At 37.9% G+C, this 25253-nt stretch overlaps 2 protein-coding genes across 3 annotated transcripts; both read left to right on the top strand.

Moving 5' to 3' along the window:
* Positions 1 to 7950: 7950 nt before the first annotated feature.
* On the top strand, positions 7951 to 12127 carry LOC136771372 (resistance to inhibitors of cholinesterase protein 3). The gene is made up of 6 exons (XM_066723645.1): positions 7951 to 8268; positions 8771 to 8967; positions 9229 to 9301; positions 9461 to 9554; positions 10002 to 10111; positions 10403 to 12127. The coding sequence occupies exons 1-6, from the start codon at positions 8136 to 8138 to the stop codon at positions 10711 to 10713; spliced, it is 918 nt and encodes a 305-aa protein (XP_066579742.1). The 5' UTR covers positions 7951 to 8135; the 3' UTR covers positions 10714 to 12127.
* Positions 12128 to 12568: 441 nt separating this feature from the next.
* On the top strand, positions 12569 to 24724 carry caps2 (calcyphosine 2). 2 transcript variants are annotated; one of them, XM_066723647.1, is made up of 18 exons: positions 12569 to 12742; positions 13270 to 13316; positions 13548 to 13602; positions 14095 to 14199; positions 14420 to 14449; positions 14627 to 14815; positions 14964 to 15077; positions 16144 to 16211; positions 16559 to 16669; positions 17242 to 17316; positions 17540 to 17635; positions 17716 to 17809; positions 18263 to 18378; positions 18719 to 18786; positions 19260 to 19414; positions 19724 to 19843; positions 20108 to 20204; positions 22929 to 24724. In XM_066723647.1, the coding sequence occupies exons 1-18, from the start codon at positions 12659 to 12661 to the stop codon at positions 23102 to 23104; spliced, it is 1800 nt and encodes a 599-aa protein (XP_066579744.1). In that variant the 5' UTR covers positions 12569 to 12658; the 3' UTR covers positions 23105 to 24724. The 2 variants fall into 2 exon arrangements, with proteins under 2 accessions (XP_066579744.1, XP_066579745.1); XM_066723648.1 differs by having other exon boundaries at positions 14967 to 15077.
* The last annotated feature ends 529 nt before the right edge of the window (positions 24725 to 25253 follow it).

Raw genomic sequence — 25253 nt, forward strand, 5'->3', positions numbered from 1 at the left:
TACCCATGACACCCATAATAGGGGATCATACTTTCATCAACTGATAACCATTCACTGAATGGCATGAGATTGTAGGAATTGTTGAGTTCTCTGAAGATTGCTCTGGATCACCAGTGACTTTGGTGTTATCAACCAAATTGATGCCATGATCTCATCAAAGTGATTCATGCGCATGGCATCAGATATGCTTACATTGTGACCATAATGTTCTTGTTACCATGACATGTGCAAACGTCCAATAGGTTATACACTCACCTAAAGGATTATTAGGAACACCATACTAATACTGTGTTTGACCCCCTTTCGCCTTCAGAACTGCCTTAATTCTACGTGGCATTGATTCAACAAGGTGCTGAAAGCATTCTTTAGAAATGTTGGCCCATATTGATAGGATAGCATCTTGCAGTTGATGGAGATTTGTGGGATGCACATCCAGGGCACGAAGCTCCCGTTCCACCACATCCCAAAGATGCTCTATTGGGTTGAGATCTGGTGACTGTGGGGGCCAGTTTAGTACAGTGAACTCATTGTCATGTTCAAGAAACCAATTTGAAATGATTGGACCTTTGTGACATGGTGCATTATCCTGCTGGAAGTAGCCATCAGAGGATGGGTACATGGTGGTCATAAAGGGATGGACATGGTCAGAAACAATGCTCAGGTAGGCCGTGGCATTTAAACGATGCCCAATTGGCACTAAGGGGCCTAAAGTGTGCCAAGAAAACATCCCCCACACCATTACACCACCACCACCAGCCTGCACAGTGGTAACAAGGCATGATGGATCCATGTTCTCATTCTGTTTACGCCAAATTCTGACACTACCATCTGAATGTCTCAACAGAAATCGAGACTCATCAGACCAGGCCACATTTTTCCAGTCTTCAACTGTCCAATTTTGGTGAGCTTGTGCAAATTGTAACCTCTTTTTCCCATTTGTAGTGGAGATGAGTGGTACCCGGTGGGGTCTTCTGCTGTTGTAGCCCATCCGCCTCAAGGTTGTACGTGTTGTGGCTTCACAAATGCTTTTCTGCATACCTTGGTTGGAACGAGTGGTTATTTCAGTCAAAGTTGCTCTTCTATCAGCTTGAATCAGTCGGCCCATTCTCCTCTGACCTCTAGCATCAACAAGGCATTTTCGCCCACAGGACTGCCGCATACTGGATGTTTTTCCCTTTTCACACCATTCTTTGTAAACCCTAGAAACGGTTGTGCGTGAAAATCCCAGTAACTGAGCAGATTGTGAAATACTCAGACCGGCCCGTCTGGCACCAACAACCATGCCATGCTCAAAATTGCTTAAATCACCTTTCTTTCCCATTCAGACTTTCAGTTTGGAGTTCAGGAGATTGTCTTGACCAGGACCACACCCCTAAATGCATTGAAGCAACTGCCATGTGATTGGTTGGTTAGATAATTGCATTAATGAGTTAAGGTGTTCCTAATAATCCTTTATGTGAGTGTATATCTGTGACGCATAAAGTATCTTGGTAGTCATAAAGTATGTTAAATATAATTATTAGTTCTTCCTTGTTTTCCACATATTTGTGTTTTTCAGGTTAAACAGCATAGTAATACAGTAGACAATCAAGTCATAATATTTGATTAAACAATAATTTAGCCAATCAATTGCAGGCTAGGTCATCTTTTTTGTTCTATATTTTGATGCATTTTTAACAGTCTACTATTACATCATAAGAAATCCCACAAATGATTTGATCCCACCTGATCAGAAATATTGATTAGCTGCTCACTTGGCAGAGGGAATAGTACAAAGCTAGTGGTATTATTACTTGGTTGCATAAAGTAATTAAATACCAGTGCTTTCAATATTTACCCAAGTAATATACAAACTATTTTACACATTTATTTCAGTTCATAGTTTGCTATATTAGTCTATAATATAGTGTATGAAAAGCTATTGCCCCTTATAGGTATCTTGCCCCTTACAGTTCCTTCCATATAACCATGTTATATTTTTAACATTAAGGATTTGTTCTATTCAGACATTCAGTTTGGAGTTCAGGAGATTGTCTTGACCAGGACCACACCCCTAAATGCATTGAAGCAACTGCCATGTGATTGGTTGGTTAGATAATTGCATTAATGAGAAATTGAACAGGTGTTCCTAATAATCCTTTAGGTGAGTGTATGGTCTACATTATCCCACCAGTCACAACTGTGACCACTAAGATATGTGTATGCTTTATAAACATCATGGAATTAATGTGTTGATTATGAAAGTATCTGTGTAATGCTAGACCCTTTAAATATTATGTTTACAAAGAAAATAGATGCATTTCTAAAAAAATAAAAATAAATGTTTGTCAGCATTTTTTTGAAGAGCTTTAATACCTCCATCATTCCTTTACAACATAACTAAGAAGTAAATGCTATGGAATGCTGTTTGAGTCAATATTAAATAAATACACATTTCAGTATTTCATGGCAGTATTTCATAATGACACATTTCCATTCGGTATATTCAAATGAATGGGCGTGGTTTCTCACAGATTCAGACCAAAGCAGCAGCACATCGAGTCTGTATCACTGTTGTGCGGACAATACGGAGGACAGCAGAGGCTCGACATGCCCTGTTGTTCTTAGCACATCAAACTGGAAGCGTTGAATACAACACAGACGATATTCATTACAACATTATCTGTACTTAGAAATTAAAGAGCATCCTGCTGTAGTGCGGTGATATTTACGGGAGAGTCTAAAAGGCCTGTGCTTTACACATGACCATTACTTTTCTAACTGTGTATGTTTACATTTGGAAACTTCCTAATGCCATCAATAAAGTATGGAGACATTTAAGTAACATTAACAATACGAGTATGACGTTAAGCGCTGCATATATGTGAATATCACTTAATGTGGAAAGGGCTTAAGGTGGTTAACTGTACTTAAAACATAACCACGTGTTAATCCCTATTGTAACCAAGGTGAATTGTGCCTAATGTTAAATGCGGTGAATGTGGAAATAGTTTAACATGCTTTACTCTACTAACCATTGGATCCTAACTTTTCTTATGACAAGACCCACATCTACCAGTCCTGTACAAAAGAGCAGGCACTTAACTGAACACAATCAATATCAAATGTACATTACATACGCAGTACGAAGTGCGCAGAACCTCACAGCACCTTGCAAAATCTGGTTTAATTTTCAAAACATATCAGCAGTTCATACCCAAGCTTTATATTTGATATAACTTCGCAATACCATTCACATCAGTAAATGGTATCATCTCTACAAGCTACATCAGAGTTACAAGGGGATCGTATTAAAAGAACTTGAACTTCTGCAGTGGTGTAGCGACACCATGGCGGCCCTGGATTCTACCATCGGCAAACTCTCCACTGAAGTTCAGGGAGTTGCACTGTAATTGTGAGGACCTGGAAGGGAGGTCGAGGAGGAATAATATCATGCTGATAGGGATAGAGGAAGGGGTGGAGGGCTCTCGTCCCGGGTAATAGATTCCCCAACTTCTACAGGATATTCTGGGCCTGGAGGTGAAGCCACTTTTAGGTCAGAGACCACGTTCGTTTATCATTAAGGTTCATCTTTACATGTCCGAGACCAGATTCTCCGCCAGGCTAGATTGGGGGGTCCTTTGTCATTCCAAGGCAAGAGAGAGTTTATTTTCCCAGACTTCGCAATAGCTCTTCCAAAGAGAAGAGCTGCTTCTGGGGAAGTGAAACATCTGCTGCATAACATTTAGCTGTCTATATGTGTGGTTGGGACTGATGGAACATATGTTCATACTGGAAATGTAAATAGTTATTTGATTCCCAATAATAAGATTGACTTTATCAAACTTGATATAGACCATTGGAGACTCTGTGTCTAAGAATGTTGCTCTGCACAATGCACTGTGCAAATGTTTTTGATGCTATGTGGGTTTGCTTGTACTTCCTTTGGGGAGGTACGTTGGGGGGGGGGTTGGGGGGTTTACTCTCTTCTTGAACTCTTTCTCATTGTTTTCCTTCTTTCTTTCCTTTATGTTCTTGGTCTTCATTTTGTTGTCTGAGCTGAGTTCTTATGTGACTGGAGTGAATTGTGTACTACTTTTCTGGTTCACTCATGACAACTTCTACTCTGAAGTATAATTTCCTTCTTGCATCGTTATGGCTCAAGCTGATTTTAGTGGGAGATCTGGAGGCCATTCAGTTAAGTTTACGAGCTGGAATGTGAAGGGGCTTAACCACCCTGTAAAACGAAATAAGGTATTGTCTCATCTTCAGCAGCTTAGGATAAATATTACTTTCCTTCAGGAAACCCATCTCCGTGTTGCAGATCATATTAGAATGTGCAAGGGCTGGGTGGGGCAGCTCTATCACTCTACATTCCATGCCAGGGAAAGAGGTGCTGCTATGTTAATACACAAATCTGTTCCTTTTGTTGTGAGTAGGGTAATGGCAGACTCAAATGGCCGCTGGTATATATTATTGTTATATAATATAACATTTTTAAGAATATATAACACCCTGTTGGTACTTGCAAATGTATATGCCCCTAACTTGGATGATCATTTTATTCCTCATTTCTTATCATCTCTACACGATCTGAATTCACATTCAATTTGATCCTGGGGGGGGACTTTAACTGCTGTTTAAACCCTGGTCTTGACCACTCTTCTACTAAAACCATCATCTAAATCTGCTCTCACCATTCAGTCTTTTCTCGATAATTTTGCCCTTTCTGACCCTTGGCCTTTTTTAATCCCACAGCCAGAGAGTATTCTTTTTCTCACATGTCCACCATACATTCTCCTCTATCAATTTGGTTTTTTTTTTTAGATAAAAAGCTTTTGCCCTCAGTTCGTACCTATTCATATCATAGTATTGTGATTTCTGACCATGCCCCTCTTACAATGGAACTTGCACTCCCAGATCAAGTGACATCCTCTGCTCCCTGGCATTTTAACTCACTGCTACTCTCTGACCATAACTTTAAACAGTTCATTTCTGTCATGACCACGATCTAGCACTTCCACTTTTCCCCACTAGATGTCACCTTCACCCTTCCTTACCAGTCACTTCTCCCAGCTCCCTTCCTTCAATCAGCTTTCCTGTTAACCCTTGTGCACTCCTGTGATAAACACCTGCTCCCATTCATCCTGCACCTTCCAGCCTGGTTCTCTGCTCCCTATATAAACCCCCGACCGACACTGAGTCAGCATGAAGTTTTGTCACTGTAAACTAGAATTCCAAGCTGTCTCCATGTGCCTTGTTTAGCCTTGAATTAACCATGTATCCTTGACCTCCCGCTTGACTTCCCGACCACGACTTTGCTCTTCCCGTTTGCCTGATCACCCAACCCTTGCCCGTGACCATGACCATGGGTTCCTCTGCCCACGGTACGTTACAATTTCCTCACAGATAGACTTCTTTATTAGCACAAATGTCACTCCTGGTATCTCTTCCTCCACTTTGTGGGAGAATTTACAGGCATATCTATGAGGACAGATTATACCTTATGCTGCTAATGTAAAGAAAAAAACATACAAAAAGGTTATCAGAATTAACAACTCTTATCTTGCAATTAGACAACCTTTATACTAATTCACCCTCCCCTGCTTTATATAAACGACTTAACCTTCAAACAGAGTTTCCGCCAATCAAGCAGAAGAAATGCTTCTTAAATCACAGCATGTCCTGTATGAGCACGGAGACAGGGCCAGTAAGATTTTAGCCCACCAGCTTCGACACTTTGCTGCCTCTCACTTAATTACTCAGGTTAGAACACCATCGGGCCTAACAGTCAACCAACATGAAATCAATAATCTATTTGAACAATTTTACGCATCCCTTTGAGTCGGAATCTCCTGCTGATTTCTCTTTAATTGATTATTTCTTTCAGAATCTTAACATTCCATCTGTGGATGTCGAATCTAAAGATAGATTGGACAAACCATTTTCATCTGATGAGATAACTCAGCCTATTGCATCCATGCAGTGGGAAATGGCCTGGTTTTCCTATAGAATTATACAAGACATTTTCCCATAAACTTTGCTCTTTGCTGCTTTCTATGTTTTCAGAGTCATTTACACCATCCTCATTTCCTCAAACTCTCTGTGAGACATCCATATCTTTGATACTGATAAAGGATAAGGACCCTCTTCAATGTGGATCATACCTGTCATCTCCGTCATCAATGTCGATGTCAAAATCCTTGCTAAAATGTTGGCACTGCATATAGAATCTACCATCTATAATCTCTCCAGATCAATCTGGATCGTTTATTTTCCAACCTTATTTATATATAAATATACTCTCCTTCAACATCCCTCCTCCCAGAGGTCCTGGTCTCTTTTGATGCAGAGAAAGCTTTTGATTGTGATTGTGTGAGATTATCTTTTTGAAACTCTACTCAGGTTTGGCTTTGATGTTAATTTTATTTCCAGGGTTAGATTACTATACTCCTCCTCACTAGCTTCTGTTTGTACTAATAACACTTATTCTGATTTTGTCCCCCTGCAGCATAGCACCAGGCAGGGCTGTCCCCTTTCTCCCCTTCTCTTTGCCATCACCATTGAGGCCCTTTAGATAGCTCTGCGGCGCAGTCAGCTCTTAAAGAGTATATTTAGAGGAGCAGCGGGTATCTCTGTATTTACATTCTCCCACTCTCCCCCCAGTCCTGTTCATCTCCTACGAGGGGGCTGCTCCCAGCATGCCTCTGTCCCTTATGCAAATGCTGGAGCAGCCCTCCTAGCAGCACAGTGTTACAAGATATTCTGGTCTTGTCCTCAGCTACCTTCTTATTGGTCCTCTATTTTTGAATCTGTATCACATGTCCTACAATTGTGCATTGAACCCATACCCCATACCCCTGATTGCTTTGTGTAGTGTTGCACCTGGCACAGTCTGTCTGTCCAAAAACACTGTGGCATTTGTAACTCTCCTGGCTAGATGTTTATTTCTATTAAACTGGAAACAAGCTGCTCCACCTGCTTACATCTGCTGGATTAGGGATGTATTATACTTCCTCAAATTGTGAAAAATTAAATATACCCTTCGGGGTTCCACAGACACATTTTACACGGCTTGGCAACCTTATTTGTCTTACTTTAAGCACCTCCTCTTTGCCCTAATAATCCCCTGATCATTTGGTTGACGCTCTCCATACTGTTCCTTTAGAAGACCTGCTATAATTGTCTTCTTCCAACTTGTCTTTCTCTTTTCTCTCCCCTTTCTCTTCATTCTTCTTTCAATCTTTTTCCTCTTTCTTCTTTATTCCTTTACAAATATATTCCTGTAATCTGCATATTACCAATTGTGATTATCAAAAAATCAATAAACAGAATAAAAAAAAAAATCAACTGGTCAATTACTATTCTGTGAAATGTAACATGGTTTCAATGTTTTTTTATGAAGAAAGATGAAGATTGTACACACACTTGTTTTGAGTACAACATTAACATGCATTAATTACAAAAAAGTGTGCGCCGTGTGACCTAAACCTGTCAGGAAGCATCTCGAAAGCATTTGCACTACACAGTGGATTTGTCTGCCCCCTGTTGGTCAATAGAGTAATTGTGATAAATTAACTTAATACATTTGTTCGTATTTCCCACCCATTTATTGTTGTTGTTCAGGTGAGTGTGTTTTGTCACTGTACGCGATTACGCCTATATATATGATGGCATTCTTGAAGCGCAGATTGTCGCAGTTCTGCACAGAGCTGCACAATTCCACCGATCCCATTGGTGGAGCAGCGCAGCTCTGCGCAGAACTGCGAAAATCTGCACTTAACCATCGCGACCAGCATGCTCTGCAGGAACGCGCCCTGTCTCCTTAAGCACAGCCGCTGACGTCACTTCCGTTACAAAAAGCAATGGCAAATGAAGGGTCGTGCTCTTGTGGCTCAGACTGCTGCAGCTCTGCGCAGGTCTGCGGAATCCCCCCGATCCCATTGGTGGAACGGGGCAGATTCGCGCAGAAGGTTTGCGCAGCAGGAAGTAAAACGTGTAAATACTCAAATAATAGAATGAGGAGTTGTGTTGTTGATGCATGCCTTCCGTGTGCCTTGTCATGCAGTAGATCTTGCGAATAACAAGTGTTGTGTTCATATCCTGAAAGTACGCCTGGCATTATCATCTGTTTCGTGTCTCCTCCGCTGGCCGCCATGCTGCTCAGCTCGTCCCAGCAGCTCATGGTGCTGTTCAGCGCGGTGCTGTTTGCGGTCGTGCTTTTCCCTCGGATGTTCGGAGGCGGATCGAAGGACCCGAAGCCATTCGATCCGCATTTCAATAGGAAAGGTAACATCTGTAACAGCTGGTTAAGAGTGTTTCAATGAGACCAGCATAGGACATGGGTGCAGATGTGTATGACTTGTGTGGTGTATAATAGTTATCTAGTAATTGCTATGGTAAATAATTCAATGATTTAAGTACTGAGCAAAGTTGTTCAATTAAATGTATTTTTGTCTTTATCTTCTTTTTATAATAATAATAATAATAATAATAAAACAGTCCATCATTTAACAAATATATTTTATATCTCTAAAGTATACTGGCTTTGTATACCTTATTCAGAAGTTGTTGTGACTGTCAAGCTGTAGCAATTTCAAGCTGCAGCTATATGTATTGTTATAGTAGGTCATTTGAAATTCTCATATGTAAGTGTAACATGGTCAGTTATTATTTATAGGGGCAATATTTATCATTTTCTTCATATGCATTGTAAAACATTGAATGATTAGGGTATATATGTATGAAGCAAGTACCATATATATTGTATTTTTTGTTGTTTCTCATCCAGTAAGAGGGCCTCAGGTGAATATGAATGCAGGAGGCGCGAAGAGCCAGCCATTTGAAAACATGCAGCAAATGAGAAAGATGATGGAACAAGAGATAAAGAGCGAAAGACTCAAAGGCAATAACAAAGGCTACGTGTTTACTCTGATGCCACTGTATGCAATTGGGGTTGGTGTGTTTGCAGCATACAAGTTTCTAAAGGTAAATATTGCAAATGCATCTGCAGCTTTCATCAGATGTTTGTGTTTAATAGAGCATATTTCACAGTGAGGAGCATCTCTAAATGTTTTGCAATAGGACAAGGCAGGATGAAAGTTTCCTCCTGCAGAATGACCAGAATGAAAGTTGATTTTTGCCTTAAAATGTGAAAACTGTTCCTCACATTTGTGTGGGGAAACAAACATATGTTCTGCAGTTGTACTAATAGAACACTGTTTGTCTCGTTTGTTCTTTAAAATACAGATTAAATCAAAGGATGAATCAAAAAATGACAAGGATAAGTGTTCTAAAGGGGCGAAAAAGTCTGATGAAACAGGTAAAGTTATTGTTATGGATTTCATTCCTTAGCTTATTTTCTAATAAAGGGTTGTCTGCTTCAGGGTTCACTGGCATGGGTATATAGCCAAGGAAATTAAGTCAATTGAATGTTTTGTACTGAACTGCAATTCCTTGTCTATTCTCCTTCTAATCTTAGCTGAAAATCAACTGAATGAACTTGAACAACGCTTAGCACAGACCGAGAAGATGCTCAATTCAATACTGACCCAGCTGGATCCATTGACTACATGGTAAGTGAAGCCCATGGGAACTTACCTTTAGCAGGTAAAACACATTTAATGTGCCTTCATTTAAATTAATATTTAGGTTACGTGGTTTAACTCCAGAACCTGAACTTGGCCTTCATTTTAAGTTAGAGACTGTATAATATTTAAGGACTGATTGATCTGCACTGTATTGTTTTCATTAGGTTTTTAGATTGAAAGAATAGTGCTAAAGTAATTTTTTATGGGTAATCCCCCCCTTTTGGGCATGTCATCAGATTTTGCACTTATCAGCACAAAGTTACTAAATAATATAATACAAATGTTTGTCATTCACAGAGGTTCAAATACTTGAACATTTATAGGAATCATGTACAAATATATATTTATGTAATGGCCAGTGTTGTTTAGTTCTCTTGTTTTCCCTAGTTGTCTGACAGTTTGTATTCTATAATATAATTTACTGCATTATAGTGTTGAATCTGTGGCCTTTGAACAGAAGAATGAAATCATGGCGCAGTTACATTCCATCAGACAGCTGATGAAGAAAAGAGGCATGGACTGCCCTCCTATGAATGCTGAAGGTGACTTTGTTTTTATTTCATATTTTTGATCACCTCAGACATACAGGCGAGGAGGCTTAGGTTTAGGTCTACACATTTCTAGAATGTTTTCTCACTTAAAAGTGTTAGTATTCAGTTCTCCCCTAGTCACACTGAAGTGTGTTGACATTGCAGAGGTGCAGGATTTGACAGCCATGTTTTACCTGAAGTAGGATCCCCACTAATTGAAAGAAAACATAAAAAAATGAGGACTTTTAAGTTTAGTAACTTTGATTTATTCCTTTGTGTATGTCTATCTATTTAATCTTTCAGAAACGGCCTGTGATAAGAAGCTTGAAGACCTGATCGAGTCTTTGACTGCCAAGGAGAGTGAGGCAGAGGACAGCTCTGCGGAAAAGCAGGACGGCACCGCAAGAGGAGGAAACGTGCAAGAGCATCTGAACCCAGACACCATTTTAGGGGAAATTGTAGAAAGTGAAGTAGATGAAAACAATGACGGGAACCTCCATACACTTACCCTGAAGATTTCATCTGAAACTAGAATTGAAGATGTGGGTGCTCTTCGGAGCATGTGTGAAGAAATTGAAGAAACGGGGTTAAGACGACGTAACAGACCTGAATGAACACTTTTAAAGCAAAGCTAAATTAATGTCATCTTTAATGTCACAGAAAGATGTAAAACACAACTTCAGACGCTTCTTTTGGCATTACTGCTGGGTGTATGCTAATGTAAAATCACAATGGCCATGTTTACATGCATTTCAGTGCCAAATGTGCTTTAAGTCACAAGTGTAATTTGGAAAGGCACAATTAACACAGCAGTATTAAACAGACTTTTAATAGTTCCTACATCCATAATAATTATATTTCAAAACATGAGAAAATACTAACACACAGAATGACACTGATTTATGATGAGACATATTCAAGTCGTTCCATGTAGTTTCTTCACATGGTTTTGTAATGACATTTTAATCACTCTGCTCAGGGTTAAACTAAGTCTCTAAAGCCCGGGGGTGCAGCCTTGGTAGGCAAATCTTCCCAATCTCTATCAGTTAGTAAGAGGAACCTGCATGACAAGAACAGAGTAAAGGATAGCAACACGATCTGTAAAAAAATATAGCCAGCCCATCTAAATGCAATGGTAAAGCCTGGTCTGTATTACACCACTGTTGTAAATTAGCCATAATTATTTAAACTTGTGATTTAAAACACAACATTTGGCATGACATGTAATCACCAATCATGTTTTTAAAATGTTGTTCCTTTTAAGGATCTTTCTTCCTGATTTTCATATCAATGCGATATAAATGTAAAACTGGACATTGTTATGAATTAGGCCTGGATTAAATAAAAACATTAGCCCCACTCCCACAGTTCACCAGGCTCAGTTCATAGCTGCTTTCTATCTAATTGACGTGCATTTTGGAGGTGGGTTGAAGTTGTGTTTTAATCTGGTTATTATATCGAGAGTATATAAATAGTTAATTTATTTAAATGTACTGTAAGCTGTATGAGAATCGTACGTGTATGGGACCTCTTCTACATCTTGCATGTTTTCAATGATTGTAAAAGTCTCAATTCAGTCTCCATTTTAATCACTGCTGTGTGTTAACATGTAGCTTGTTATGAGTGAAGGTGATCAGCTCTCATGATTTAGGGTTAATTTAGAGGTTTCATTCTTTTATACAGGGGTTCTTTTCTGAGAAAACTATAATGATGTTACAGTGGTTTGTTGTTGGAACACCATTAGAAGCTTAGATAGTATTTTACATTCACCATAGTAGCATATGAGAAATCAAGGATATATATATATATATATATATATATATATGCCTATGGTGCTTCCTCTTAACATGCTGAACATAACTGATATTATTACCAAGAAGAAAATGTGGATATTAATATTATATATTATGATGTTTTATTATTATAAAATCCTTTATGTAGTATGTTTGCATCATTTAATTCCCAGCTCAATTTTAATGAGTGGGCAAAACCTGTTGCATATACTATATAAGCCAGATAATGAAACCATTTGAAGGAATTCATACAGAATGATGCAGTTATGAAGGCTACAGTACAAACTGTAACAAGTAAATGAGCATGACATATATGTAACCTATGTTAGTGTTTGCAGAAACTTATATTTATATTCTCTGCTCAGCATATGTTTATTGTATGCAGAAATACAAATGCTATATACATTAATAGCACAGTGGAAATGTGGGTTATAGTGCAGACATTATGAAGTGCTTCAATAAATACTTCATGCCTTACTTCAAATAAATTCAATTACGTTAATAAAAAACTAAAGCTGTGTACTGTCATGCTTTCAGACAAAATGTCAGAAAGGAAAGGTTTTCAGTTTGTTAATTCATTTGTTAGTCAATGGTGTGAGTGCGGGGCTGCGCTGGTCGGCTCTGCGCAGCTGCGGGCAGTTCTGCGCGGTGTTGTGCGTTTCTAGGGGCGGGTGATTACACGGCCCAGCTGCCTGACAACATCGACACCCACAAACACCAGCCTGACTTCTTTCTTCTTGTATTTATTGTCAATCGGTTGATTTTAATGGCTTTGGAAATAAAAGGCATCCCCGCTACTCCAAGACGAGGACAAAAATCCAGCCAACAGGCTGAAAATAAGTACGCGCAGGTAACTGCGGTTTAAGATCAGAATGAATGATTTACTTACTGTTGTGATCAACAAGAAACATGTGCTGTCGTGATCATAAACAAGATACGATTCATTTCCCGGGAACTTCACTATGCTGCGTTAAGTGTTTGTTTATTTTGTTTATTTTAACGTAGCACTAGGGTCGCGTTCGTGTGGCAGTTCTGCGCAGATGTGCGCGGTTCCACCAATGGGATCGTGGGGATTGTGCAGATCTGTGCAGAACTGCGGACATCTGCGCTGCAAGAACACGACTATAGGTGTAATCACATAGAATGACACATACAAGGTTTATTTTGATGTTATTTTCCATCCCCAATATGTGTCTTAAAAAAAAGAACCACAACAATAAAATACGGAAAGATAAGAAAATATATATTGTTAATTTCTCACAAGTAATGTGTTGTCCCACAGGGGGCAGACAGTCGCACAGTGGTACCCAAATCGACATGGTTCCCACAGGAGTTGTTTTGGTACTTATTGCCTTTTCAATATATCTACTTTTGCAGGGTTGGAGAACAGAATCGGGAGCTTCTCGGGGTCCTCGTCCTACCGAGTAAGATTTAACATTATTCAAGTTAATTTCCACATGTTTCACCCTTTACAAAAAATCGTCCAATGACAGTGAAAAGCTTAATTGAAAAGCTACAGGAACTTAACATTAATTAAACATTGTAAACACAAGAATACGTTTGTTATTATGAATTGATCATATCAAGGATACATTTCAATTCAGTTTCATGATTTACACGTGTATTACAACTAACACCACTTTTATTTTTGTCAGAGTCCCTGAACTAAGTCTGGGGAAATTAGGTGATTCAGGTGATTCAGATGATGAGGTGAGAGACACTACAAGATTTATGGTCCTCTTTTTACACATATCAGTATTCATGTTGTTTGTTTTTTTACTTTAAACACATTTTATATAATTTAATTTATTTTGTTAGTTTATTTTCTATCTGTAAAGTCTGAAAAGGACAATGTTAAAACCATGAAGTCAGTATTTTGGGAGTAGTTGAATCTTTAGTCATATGATGTATGTGAAGGCGAAAAAAACACAAAACAACAATTTATGGATGCATGCTAAGGTGTTCTAGCCCGATGTTCAAATTGTTTGAGAAGTAGAGTGTACAATGTAGGCCTAATATTAAATTTGAAATTATTTAGGCAGATAAACACCTAAAAGGGTGCTAAACCACCAGAAGGAATTATGAATCTGGTGGTTAAACTAGGTCTCTTTTGATTCCCGAAGAGAATTTATGTAGTTATGGACATTTTAAAATGTTCCACCTGTCGTGTTGTCCTAAAATGCTTCTTATATGTTTATACAGGATGTTGCATATATTCCTGCCAGTAAAGGATATCCTCGCTTTGGTCCCCCGGACTCCAGCTCTACAGTGAGCTGGGGAACTCCCCTGCCCGATGCCTCCAGGCAGGTCTGTGGACACCTGACTTTATTATAAAATATATTATAATATTATTTCCCCCTGTTACTGTCACAGTGTTTGAAGCCTTGACACTTCCAATAATGTATTTTGTGGTAGTACTTCTTTCTCATTGCAGAGAAGCCTATTTTTAAGAATGAAAGAAGGAATTTGCTTCTTTAAAAAAGAATACTGTATTTTCTATCCTCTCTCTCCCTCTTTCTCTCTTTAGCTGACTGCTAAGGTACTGGAAACTAAAAAGGTACATTTTATTTTTAATGACGTGTAAGGTAAAAGTTTGCAAAACATTTATTTGTTAAATTCTGCATTTATGGATATAAATGTATATACACATTTACTTTCTGTGTAATTATGTGTAAACAGCGGGTTATAACATTTCTGTTTGTTTGTTTTTTAATTTGTTTTTTTACATTTGTAGCCTCCTCCATGGGAAGTAAAGACTGTCCCTGAGAATTTGCCAGCACCTTCGGATAGATATCAAATAAAATACAAGCAGTATGAAGCTGAGTTGAAGGAGAATTATAGGCAGCATTCACAGCGATTAAAGGACAAGAGCAAAACTGAGCCAGTGCTAAAGAATTCAGCCACAATTGCAACACAACCACAGGTGAGGACTTGTCAAATATTGCCGTCGTGTCATTTAAGTTGCAGCATAGTTTAGCTTATCTTAAAGTTACATGTTTTTGTTGTTGTTTATTAGTCATATAAAACATAACAGACATTCTGATGAAACTAATGTTTTTATTTCCTCTTAGAAGCTTCTTCTTAATGATGATGACCTGACAGCACTGGATGAAAAAGCCCTCCTACAGCAGAGTTACACCAGCAAACCTTACACCATCCAGCACAGCATGAGGAAACTGGAAGCTGTAAGTGCTTCTGATAGTCTATTCATGAGTCCAATCGAGCAAAGTGCAGCCGAACTGTGTCACCTGCTGACTGTAGCACACATCCTCAGTGGTGGTATAGGTGACTGGGTGCTGCTGGCACTGGGCTGGCAGAGTAAGATGGGGGATTCTCAGGGTGCTGTACTGTAGCGCCTCCTGATGTCAGCCAGGCGTGTGTTCACACCAACCCGTCCTTAAGCGCCATTGCATTGTTACAGTCACGTTGTACAAAAAACAACCGGTGGACGCTGACAGAATTAGTTCTAGAGGACACCTGTGCATAGCTTCGGTTCTCCTAGGTCAGCGTGAGGCAGTTTGTGATTGCACAGCAGCAGGCAATTTTGAGATCAAATTTGAGATATAAATATGAAGCTATAATAAGTAATAATTAGAACATAAGAAAGTTTACAAACGAGAGGATTGTGACGCCTCTCTGTGAGAAGAAGTGTCTCCCGTTTTCTGTCTTGAATTCCTTGAAGGCCAATTTCCATTTGTGTCCCCGGGTGTGTGTGTCCCTGCTGATCTGGAAAAGCTCCTCTGGTTTGATGTGGTCGATGCCCTTCATGATTTAGAAGACTTGGATCAAGTCCCCACGTAGTCTCCTCTGTTCCAGGGTGAAAAGGTTCAGTCCCTCAGTCTCTCAGTAGGACATTCCCTTCAGACCTGGAATAAGTCTGGTTGCTCGCCTCTGAACTGCCTCTAGAGCAGCGATATCTTTCTTGAAGTGTGGAGCCCAGAACTGCACACAGTATCCAGATGAGCTCTAACTAGTGCATTGTACAGTCTGAACATTACTGCCCTTGTTCTCAATTCTATCACTACAATTGCAGTGATTGTGTCTTGACTCTTGAATTCCTATTTATCCCTTTTCAGTTGCTAACAACCTGCATTAGTAGTTGAAGGTTTAGCAGTTCTTGGAGGATTCCTCTTCATAATGCGAGTATTATAGGCCTTCATATTGATTAACCATAAAAAAAACATGGAAAATGTTGAAAGCACATAAACTGAATTCAGTCTTTTTCCTATTACATTTTTCAATGTCGTCTAGGAAGACCTTGCAGCAGAAAGAAGAAAACAGGCTGTTGTTGAGCAAGTCATGGTGGATCAGTTATCCAGGTTAGCATTGGGATTATTTATCTCTCTAAAATAAAATGTGTAATACTTTAACAAAAATAATAAATATGCTTTCCTGCTACATTTGATAACTGAGTAATGCAAAATTATTTGAAAATGAAAATGAGAAGGGATACAATTAGAATCTATATAATGGATTATTTATATGATTTTTACAACTTATGATTATTTTTATAATGCATTAATTAGACAGTTGCTTGCAATTTGTTTGAACAATCAGTTGAACAATAATTGTATGGCTTTTCAAAATAAAGATAATCAATTATATATTATAATGTTATTTTCAAATGTATGTGCTCACAGTTTTACCTTTAATTGTTGTGTTTTAGAGCAGTTATAAGTGACCCTGAACAAAATTCAGCCTTCAATGAACAGAGTTCCTTACCTTTGACTGCATCGATACCCTTGCGATTCAGGAACAGAGCATTGCATGACACAAAGTAAGCTTGTGTGTGCACTTCACTGCTATCGAATTTAAATCTTTGTGTTGTTATCGTGCAGTTAACTCATTAAGGGTATATATAAACTGCATCACACCTAAATATTGATGCTGCCCTTTATTTCACTTTAACAATTATAAAGCAATTTATTGGCCAAAATAAGAGTGAATAGTTTGGGGAAGGGCACCTTACAAAGTTTTGTTGTTTACTAATTATGTGTTCATACTAGTGCATTCTAACATTGCAATTATTTATTTACACATTCTATAAAATAACATTGAATAAGATGTATTAGTAATAAAGTAATGCATGTCCCTTTAAACAAAGGTTGGTAGCTGCTGCCACATGTCAATGCATCTTAATGAAAAGACTAATTGAGATGATTAATCCTGGGATTAATAATCAATACGTGGTTTAATTAAGCAGACTACATGGCCACCTAGTGTGTGGAGGAATTAAGTGCTGCCTTAGAGAGTGCATTGCAAGAAACACAGGGCCATAGTTATTAGTAATTGTTTTATTTAAAATATCAAAAATACAAGAACATGTCTAATAGCTATTATCTTTTACAGAGTAAAGACGAGGTCAGCATTAACAGAAAATTTGCTGTCTAACAAGATGAGGTTTGATGCCAGGATTTTGTCAAGGTAGATTTTGACAGTAGGCAACTGTTTACTGAAGTGTACAGATGTATTAACCTTTTTTTTGCATTTGGTAAAACACCTATGTTCCTTTAAAAGCATTGTGTGTTACCTAAAATATTATATAAAAAATCTATTTATCGTCAAAATTAAATCTATTGTTTATAAAAGAATCCTCTTTGAATTGGCAGGATATATGAATGTCTTAACCTGTTGTATTTGCTTGTAGGAACGGTCGTGATGCATGCAGAGAGCTGATTGGGTTCTTTTTTACGTTTGATAAATCCTTAACAATATATGAATATCGTCACTTCGGAAGAAACAGGTAGGACCGTGTGTTTTCTAACTATGCCGTTTGCCGTAAACGTTGGAAGTATTTATGAAAGTACGTCTGCTTTTCCTCAGAACAAATGCTCTTCCATTCATTCAAAAGGGATGTTATAGTCACCAATGTGGAAGAAAGAAAGGAATGCAATATGGAATTCATGACTTTTACATGGCAAGTAATATTGTATTATTAACTTCTGAATATGAGCTAAAGATATGCCAAATCTGGTTCTTTCAATTTACATTCATTGCTGGTTTTGACTTTTAAAAGCATGAAGCAGTGTTGTGAAAAATGCGGCCTAACAGGGGAAACATCTCTAGGTCATATTTCTTCAGCAGTTGTAATTGTCATCATGCTGACAGCAGCCTTGGGCACAAACCCCGGCATGAATGTAAGGTGACAAAAGCTTAAAACTTGTGTACTTTAAAAACTCAAGATATGCTGAACGAGAAGAAGCATTGCATACATATAACTTAAACATATATATAACACAAAGCAAAGCAAAGGATATTTGGTCGACTAATTATGGAGTAGGAAATTAGCCTGCAGTGTTTTTCTATTTGCTATTACTTATAAGGATCATAGCATCACACTCATTTCTATTACATTTCTGTAATAAAACAGGGGGCTAACTTATCTTTTACGACATCGGGGGACAATCTACCAGAAAACATTAAACAGAGACCATTGCTCATCATTCGAATTACAGATGTGGACGATCTGGCAAAAGGCATGTTACTGTGAGTGGAAGAACATTTTTTATTGTAAATCGTATAATGTGGCATTTAAAGTTAAACCTGTTGTGATACTGACACACGTTTGATACTATGCTTGGAACATTAATGAGTTACAGGATTAAATCTCACAAACATTGTCTGTCAGGCCTGTGCCAGCTTAGTTGTCATTGTGCATGTGTTATAAATGAGTACCAGAACCAAAAGTCATTTTATTAATAACTGCAATCTTGCCTTTATTGTTCCATGTTATGCATCAGATTATTTTAAAATCAAGCAGAATAATAATATGGCTAACTTAACTTGTGTAGTAGGAGACTATTCAAATAAATGTTATGTATTTCAGAGCCTCCACTCTACAGATTAACCAAGATCCAAGAAAACATGATTTAGATGCTCTTAAAACCATTCAAGGTATCGTATTTTGTTTTATTTATTTATTTATTTATTTATTTATTTATTTATTTATTTATTTGTATTTACAAATTTTCTTTATATTGTTACATAAATCTTAAAATTATATATTTGAAGTCTACCATTAGGAAAAAAAAGCTTAAATTGATTACAGTTAGATACAGTAAAAATATTTTTACCCAGAAGCAATTGTATTAAATAAAAACAAAACATCAATCTTTAGGGCCTTAAGTTTGTATAACATGTTTTAGTTTATGTTCGGGTTTCATTAGATTTGAAAAATTGTGTGCTTTGTACTCCATTAGTAATGTGTAGAAATAAACATGTGGATCAGTAATGCTGATGTATGAACTGTTTATAATGAATTAGTTAATCTGGATCTGAGTTTCATGTGCTTTTAGTTTGCTTGTTAAATTTTTACTTTGTTGTCCTGTCCTTTGTTGTGCTAATCAGTATTATTTTTTCCCCTTCAGAAACGTTGAAAGCAAAGTTAAGAAATAGAGGTGTTCGTACTCTTACGGGATTAGGAAAGCTCTGTAGAAATGCAGACAAGTCTAGTGATGGAGTTCTGCAGAAAGCAGAGATTCGTCAGGCTCTGAAGGAGTTTCACTTGACACTGTCTGATGAGGTAGATGGCAATATAAAAAAAACTGTAAACAGTTTAAACTTTGTTTCTCTTAAGATGAAAATGTATTGGATATAATGACAAATTAAACTATTCATTTTCAAAGTCATTCTTAAAAATGAACATTGCAGTAGTACTCCTATACTTAATATTATGAAATATAATGAAGAGTTGTATTGATGTTTTGTTTTAATACCGTCATATCAAAAGTGAATTTGGAATTATATTTATTTTTATTTTGTTTCTCTATAAAGTAAAGGACATTTCTGAATAGTTGCAAGTTTACACAAATATATATATTCCCCTCACTAGGATTTTGAAGCTATTTGGCTGTTTCTGGACCAGAACTGTGATGGTCAAGTAGATTATGGGGAGTTCCTAAGAGCTGTCATTGGAGAGATGAGTGAATATAGAAAAGCATTAGTCAGAAAAGTAAGTTTCCTATTCAACTTAATCTGTTTTAAGTAATTGTGTGATGACATGGGATGTTGTGTGTGCTCACCAGACTCTAGATTGCATAACTAAATTAAAGCCTAATAACTGGTGTTTCTTTATAATCTAATTATCCTATGCCATTATGCCTGACCCTACTTGCTTGCAGTAAGTTGTTTTTCTATCTGCAGCTGATGCTTTTTGTTTAAAAGTATTGAATTAGTAATATGACTGAATATGTACATCTATCTGATGGCTTCTCAGGCCTATATGAAGCTTGACCCAAACAAGACTGGCACTGTTCCTATGACTGACATTGAAAAGTTCTACTGCGCCAAGGGTCATCCAAAAGTATTGTCAGGTGAGATAAGACACCTTATAGATGATTGTAATGAAAAAACTTCTGCATGAAATATACATGTATTTAGATTACTTTTTTAGTTTATATGTAATGTTAGTGATAATTTAAGTAAAAGATAAAGATATTTGTCAGTTGTCACCAATTCTGTAGATGCTGAAAGAGTTTCTTCTCACAACCAAGTTTACAGAACATCAATCTATGAAAGAAGGCAGGGTTAACCAACTGACAATGCTTCAATTTAATAGCAAAATATAATCCAAAATACTTGATACTTGAAAATGATGTGTTCCTACTAGTAAACTGAAACTAATTATTGATTTACACACTGTAAGAAATCTAATAAATAAGATGTATTAGTAATAAAGGGATGCATGACTAAATAAATGTCCATAGCTGCTGCCTCTTAATCAACAACCAACACACATTCATAGAATGACTAATAGAGAAGATTAAAGGAATTTTGGTGGTTTAATTATGCACATTACATAACCACCTTGCACAGGAGTTGTAGCCCTAAAAAGTTGGTTTGTGTAAAATGCAGGCCCGTATTCATGAAGCATTGTATTCTGAAATAATAAGCATCAGTAGGTCTAGGATTTCAGCTTAATGTACACTACCAGTCGAAAGTTTTAGAACCCCCCAATTTGTTTTTTTATTGAAAGCAGTACAAGTCCAGTGAATAATAATAAGGTAAGCAGTAAACTGCCAGAGGTTAAACAAAAAAAGTTACCAAAAACTGAAACATTATGTACATTTCAGAGTTATATACTGTGTTACTACACCCTCTTAAGCATTATTTGGCAGTGTTACACTCAGCTCCTGTGCTTAGAAGTCACTCTGTATTCCTACAATGCACACATCATTTGAAAGCTTATTCTCTTGGCTACCACATGCAAGACAATCCATGTGCTCTCCCTGGTTGGTTCCCTGACAAATTGAGTTAGAAAGCAGTCATTTACCATCTCAACCATTTCTATTTCTGCTTCTGTAGTCCCGACTGGGCTTTCCCAGTCAATGTTTGGGAAATTGAAATCCCCCATTATAACAGCCACATCCTTTCTACATGCAGTCCTGATTACACTGTACTGTGCAACATCTTGCTGAATATCTGAGTTGGGTGGTCTGTAACACACTCCTACCACTAATCCTCCAGATCTCTTGTTCAAAAGTTTCACCCATAAAGATTCTGTTTCGTTACTAGGATCTAATTTGAGTTCTTCTGCCTTGTTGTCATTTCTGACATATAATGATACCCAACCACCTCTTCGATTTTGCCTGTCCCTCCTAAACTGTGTGTATCCTTTCAACTTGTATTAATCTCCATCATTTTCTGTAAGTCATGTTTCTGTCACTCCTACAACATCATAGTCACACACCAGCACTGTGGCTACTAGGTCTAACATCTTGTTCCTTATAATCCTAGCATTGAGGTACAAACATTTCAGGACTTTCCTACTAGCAGTTTCCCTTTGTTTTCTTTCCTTAGAGGCACATCTCCTATTGTCAGAGCTCCCTGCCCCCCTGGTCCCTAGTTTAAAAGATTCTCAATTACTCTGCACATACGCTCTCCCAATGCATTAGCCCCCCTTCTGTTTAGATGTAGACCGTCCGGTTTGCACAGGTCCCATCTATCCCAGAAGAAAGACCAATGCTCCATAAATCTAAAACCCTCTTCCCTACACCAAGGTTTCAACCATGTGTTAAACTTTCTAATCTCAGCCTGTTTCCCTGGCCATGCACATGCTACATGATGTATTTCGGAGAAAACTACTGTGGAGGTTCTGCTCTTTAGTTTCTTTCCTAACTCTTTATATTTGTCTTGCGGAACCTCTGCCCTCCCTTTTCCTATGTCATTGGTTCCAATGTGGCCCATGACCAGTGGATTCCCCCCGGCTTTGGCCAGTAGCTCGTCTACTAGTTTAGGGAGATCTGCAACCTGAGCACCAGGCAGGCAAGATACCATGCGGGTCTCCTTATCACTAGAACACACGGTGTGATCTACACCTGTAAGAATCGAGTCTCCTACTATAACTACCTCCTTGGAGCTCAACATCACCCTCTGAGCTGTCACTGTCCAACTCAGTGTCCAGCAGTTGGAACCTGTTGGGCAATTCTAGCTCTTGGGATGTCTCTAAGAGATGTGCACGCCTTTTTCGGCAGTTACGACCTACTGTAACCCAGCAGTTCTGTATGCTTTTCTGCTCTAAGGTCTCAACTCTCCTGGGTTTTGGCGTGCACACCATCTCTCTCATGGGCTGATTGACTAATGCTTCCATATCACTAATACAGCGCAGATCAACAAGCTGAGCCTCAAGATCACGAACCTTGATCTCTAGGACTTCAACATGCTGACAACGTTCACAAATGACCTGCACATAACAAATCTACATGTGACAGCAAACAACAAGACCACCACACTGCATTTCATCACTTGATGTATTATTAAAACAAAGCATAGCACGCTCATTATAATAAAAATAACAATTGATAAGATAAGAGAGAGTATGAAAATAATAAAGAGTATAACACTCTATGAAAAGATCAGCAATGTTCATAAATGTGGCAGTACAGCCAGTCCAACATGAGTTTCTGAGTCTTTTCTCAGTAGTTTTGTACAAGTTCAGTTGGCAAGTGGTGAACTCGGCCTGCTGAGTAATTAATAAACCAGGATATTCATGGTTCTGTCTCGCCATTGTAACATACATGCCACATACATTGATGCAGGTGAAGCCACTGAGGAGCAGCTGAGGACTGGGTTCGTGGAGACGCTGCAGGGAGCTTGCAGAGACCCCAGGGAAGTCTCATACTGTGAGTTTGAAGACTATTATGAAGGACTAAGTATTGGAATAGCTGCCGATGAAGACTTTGCCAATGTCTTGAAGAATTCATGGGGGATTTAAATATTCAGAGACTGCAGTAAATGCTGAATATGGACAAGTTATGAAACGTTTAATGTGTTTGAAGGATGTGTTCATGGTATTGGCAAACAATGAAGGGGATCCACAATATCTGGTTATTCCTAAATGCTGATAGCAATTTGTAAGATAAATAATCACTTGTAAATTGTATAAAATAAATATCATCACCACTACTTACAAAGGTCCTCATCAGGATGTCCTGAGGAAGTCAAGGCGTCCTTTCCGATTTGTTAGGTGTAAGCCTTTAATTTGGGTTTTTTACACTTTGGATTTCACTAAGTTGAATTCAGGTGAACCAACCAGACAAATGTGTTTTTTGTTGAGGTGCTGAATTATTGTAAGAGTTGTCAGGGTGGGAGAAGATGGGGTGGGAGTGCAGATTACAAATATATGCATATTAACATCTAATAAAATAAATACAATAAATGTACTAATACTCCCACATTCCACTGAAATTAAGTAGAAAAGAAATGTAAGCTTTAAAAGCAGAAAATATTGATCTATTTCTTGCCCTTGACCATATGTAAATATGTCAGCAGCAACATTTAAAAGATCATTATGAATTATCAATGTAATATACTGTACTGTTGTAATCTATTAGTAACACTTCGGTTTTGCACTGGTTCATTCCGAAGATATCATGCACTATGAACATAGAAATGTCTTTGAGTGTATACACATTTTAATAACTTATCTTTCTTATAAATTTTTTTTTCTGTGCAAAATACTGTTTTGGAAGAACAAATCTTCAGCAAATGCTTGAAACAATGCAACCCACTGTAACACTTCTTTTGAGACACTGTATTGCAGAATAGGTTGTGTTTTGTTAATAAAACCCATTGTTGGCACTATTGCTTGCTGTTGATAGTTAGTGCCTGCAGAGGTCACTATTGTGCAACAAATGGAAGAATATTCCACATCTCTTGCTGGTAAATTGACTATTATTTTCTCTTAATTGTGGTTTGGATTTCATATTGCACACACCTTTTGAAATAACCAGTTACGGTATAAATGCAATGAATGTACATTTCATTACCTGATGTGCTTCAAGGGTAATCTTAATGCAGAAGGCTGATAACATAAATAGTCTTTTGAGGCAATTGAGTTATAATTTGGCAACGTGTCACTCCCTGTAGACCTTCCTATTAAATGCTTGAAAGTAAGCTGTAATCTTCATATAACACTCAATACCATACTCAATGATAACACACCAACAAGATGTAATTAACTGAAGCACATATCAGTGCATGGGGTTCAATTATTTTAAATTTCAAAGTTACCACTACTGAGGCTATACAGAAGGCCGGCATAGAGAGAGATTTGTGTGGCTTAAAGTCAAAGTAATTTAATTATACAGTAGCTGCTGTAATATCTGTAACATCTCTGTTAGTGTGCCATTCTGTACAGTGAAAGTGCAGAGAAAACATTAGACGCTGAACTGTCAGAGCCACACATCTCTGAAGACTGGGGAATGCAGTAGCTTTTCTTTTATATTGTATTTGTTTGAATAAAATGCTATTTAGTTCAAATTGTCACCTCCTTGATTACTGGCAATCACTTCCTATCCGTATGTACACTGAAACTAAGCAACTTAGTTCTTGTCTATGCTGGCCACATTTTGGTATTAAAAAGCTTTACATTTATTGTTTATATTTCTTTCATATTGCAAGGGATCTGTGGTGGGGCAAAGGTATTTCTGAAGCAGTTTCAAGTAATAGCTCATAGAAATCAATCCTTAATATGTAGCACTGCATCTAAAAAAATAAAACATTTCTTGATGTCACAGAAAGCATTAGAGGCACCTAAATTACAGCATTATAGTGCCCTAAGTCAAACACACCTGCAGGTCAAGGCTACCACTGGGCAGAGTGATCATACCTTGGCATCTGAAGCAAAGCCATCATACTGTAACTGTGACAAATTCAAATGTATGCATATAAATCATACAACCTTATTTTGGCAGATGTATACACAAATTCATATACCTTCATGTAGAAGACCCCCTTTATTTTTATACACAGACTTCTCACCCTGCGTTGGTGTATTTCCCTCATGTACTGTCTTTGTGTAGAGAGAGAATTTACTTGTTCAGTGCCCGAGATCATTCAAAGCTGCATGTGCCGAGGGGGTG

The sequence above is a fragment of the Amia ocellicauda genome, chromosome 15 (assembly GCF_036373705.1).
Source record: "Amia ocellicauda isolate fAmiCal2 chromosome 15, fAmiCal2.hap1, whole genome shotgun sequence".
Taxonomy (NCBI): Eukaryota; Metazoa; Chordata; class Actinopteri; order Amiiformes; family Amiidae; genus Amia; species Amia ocellicauda.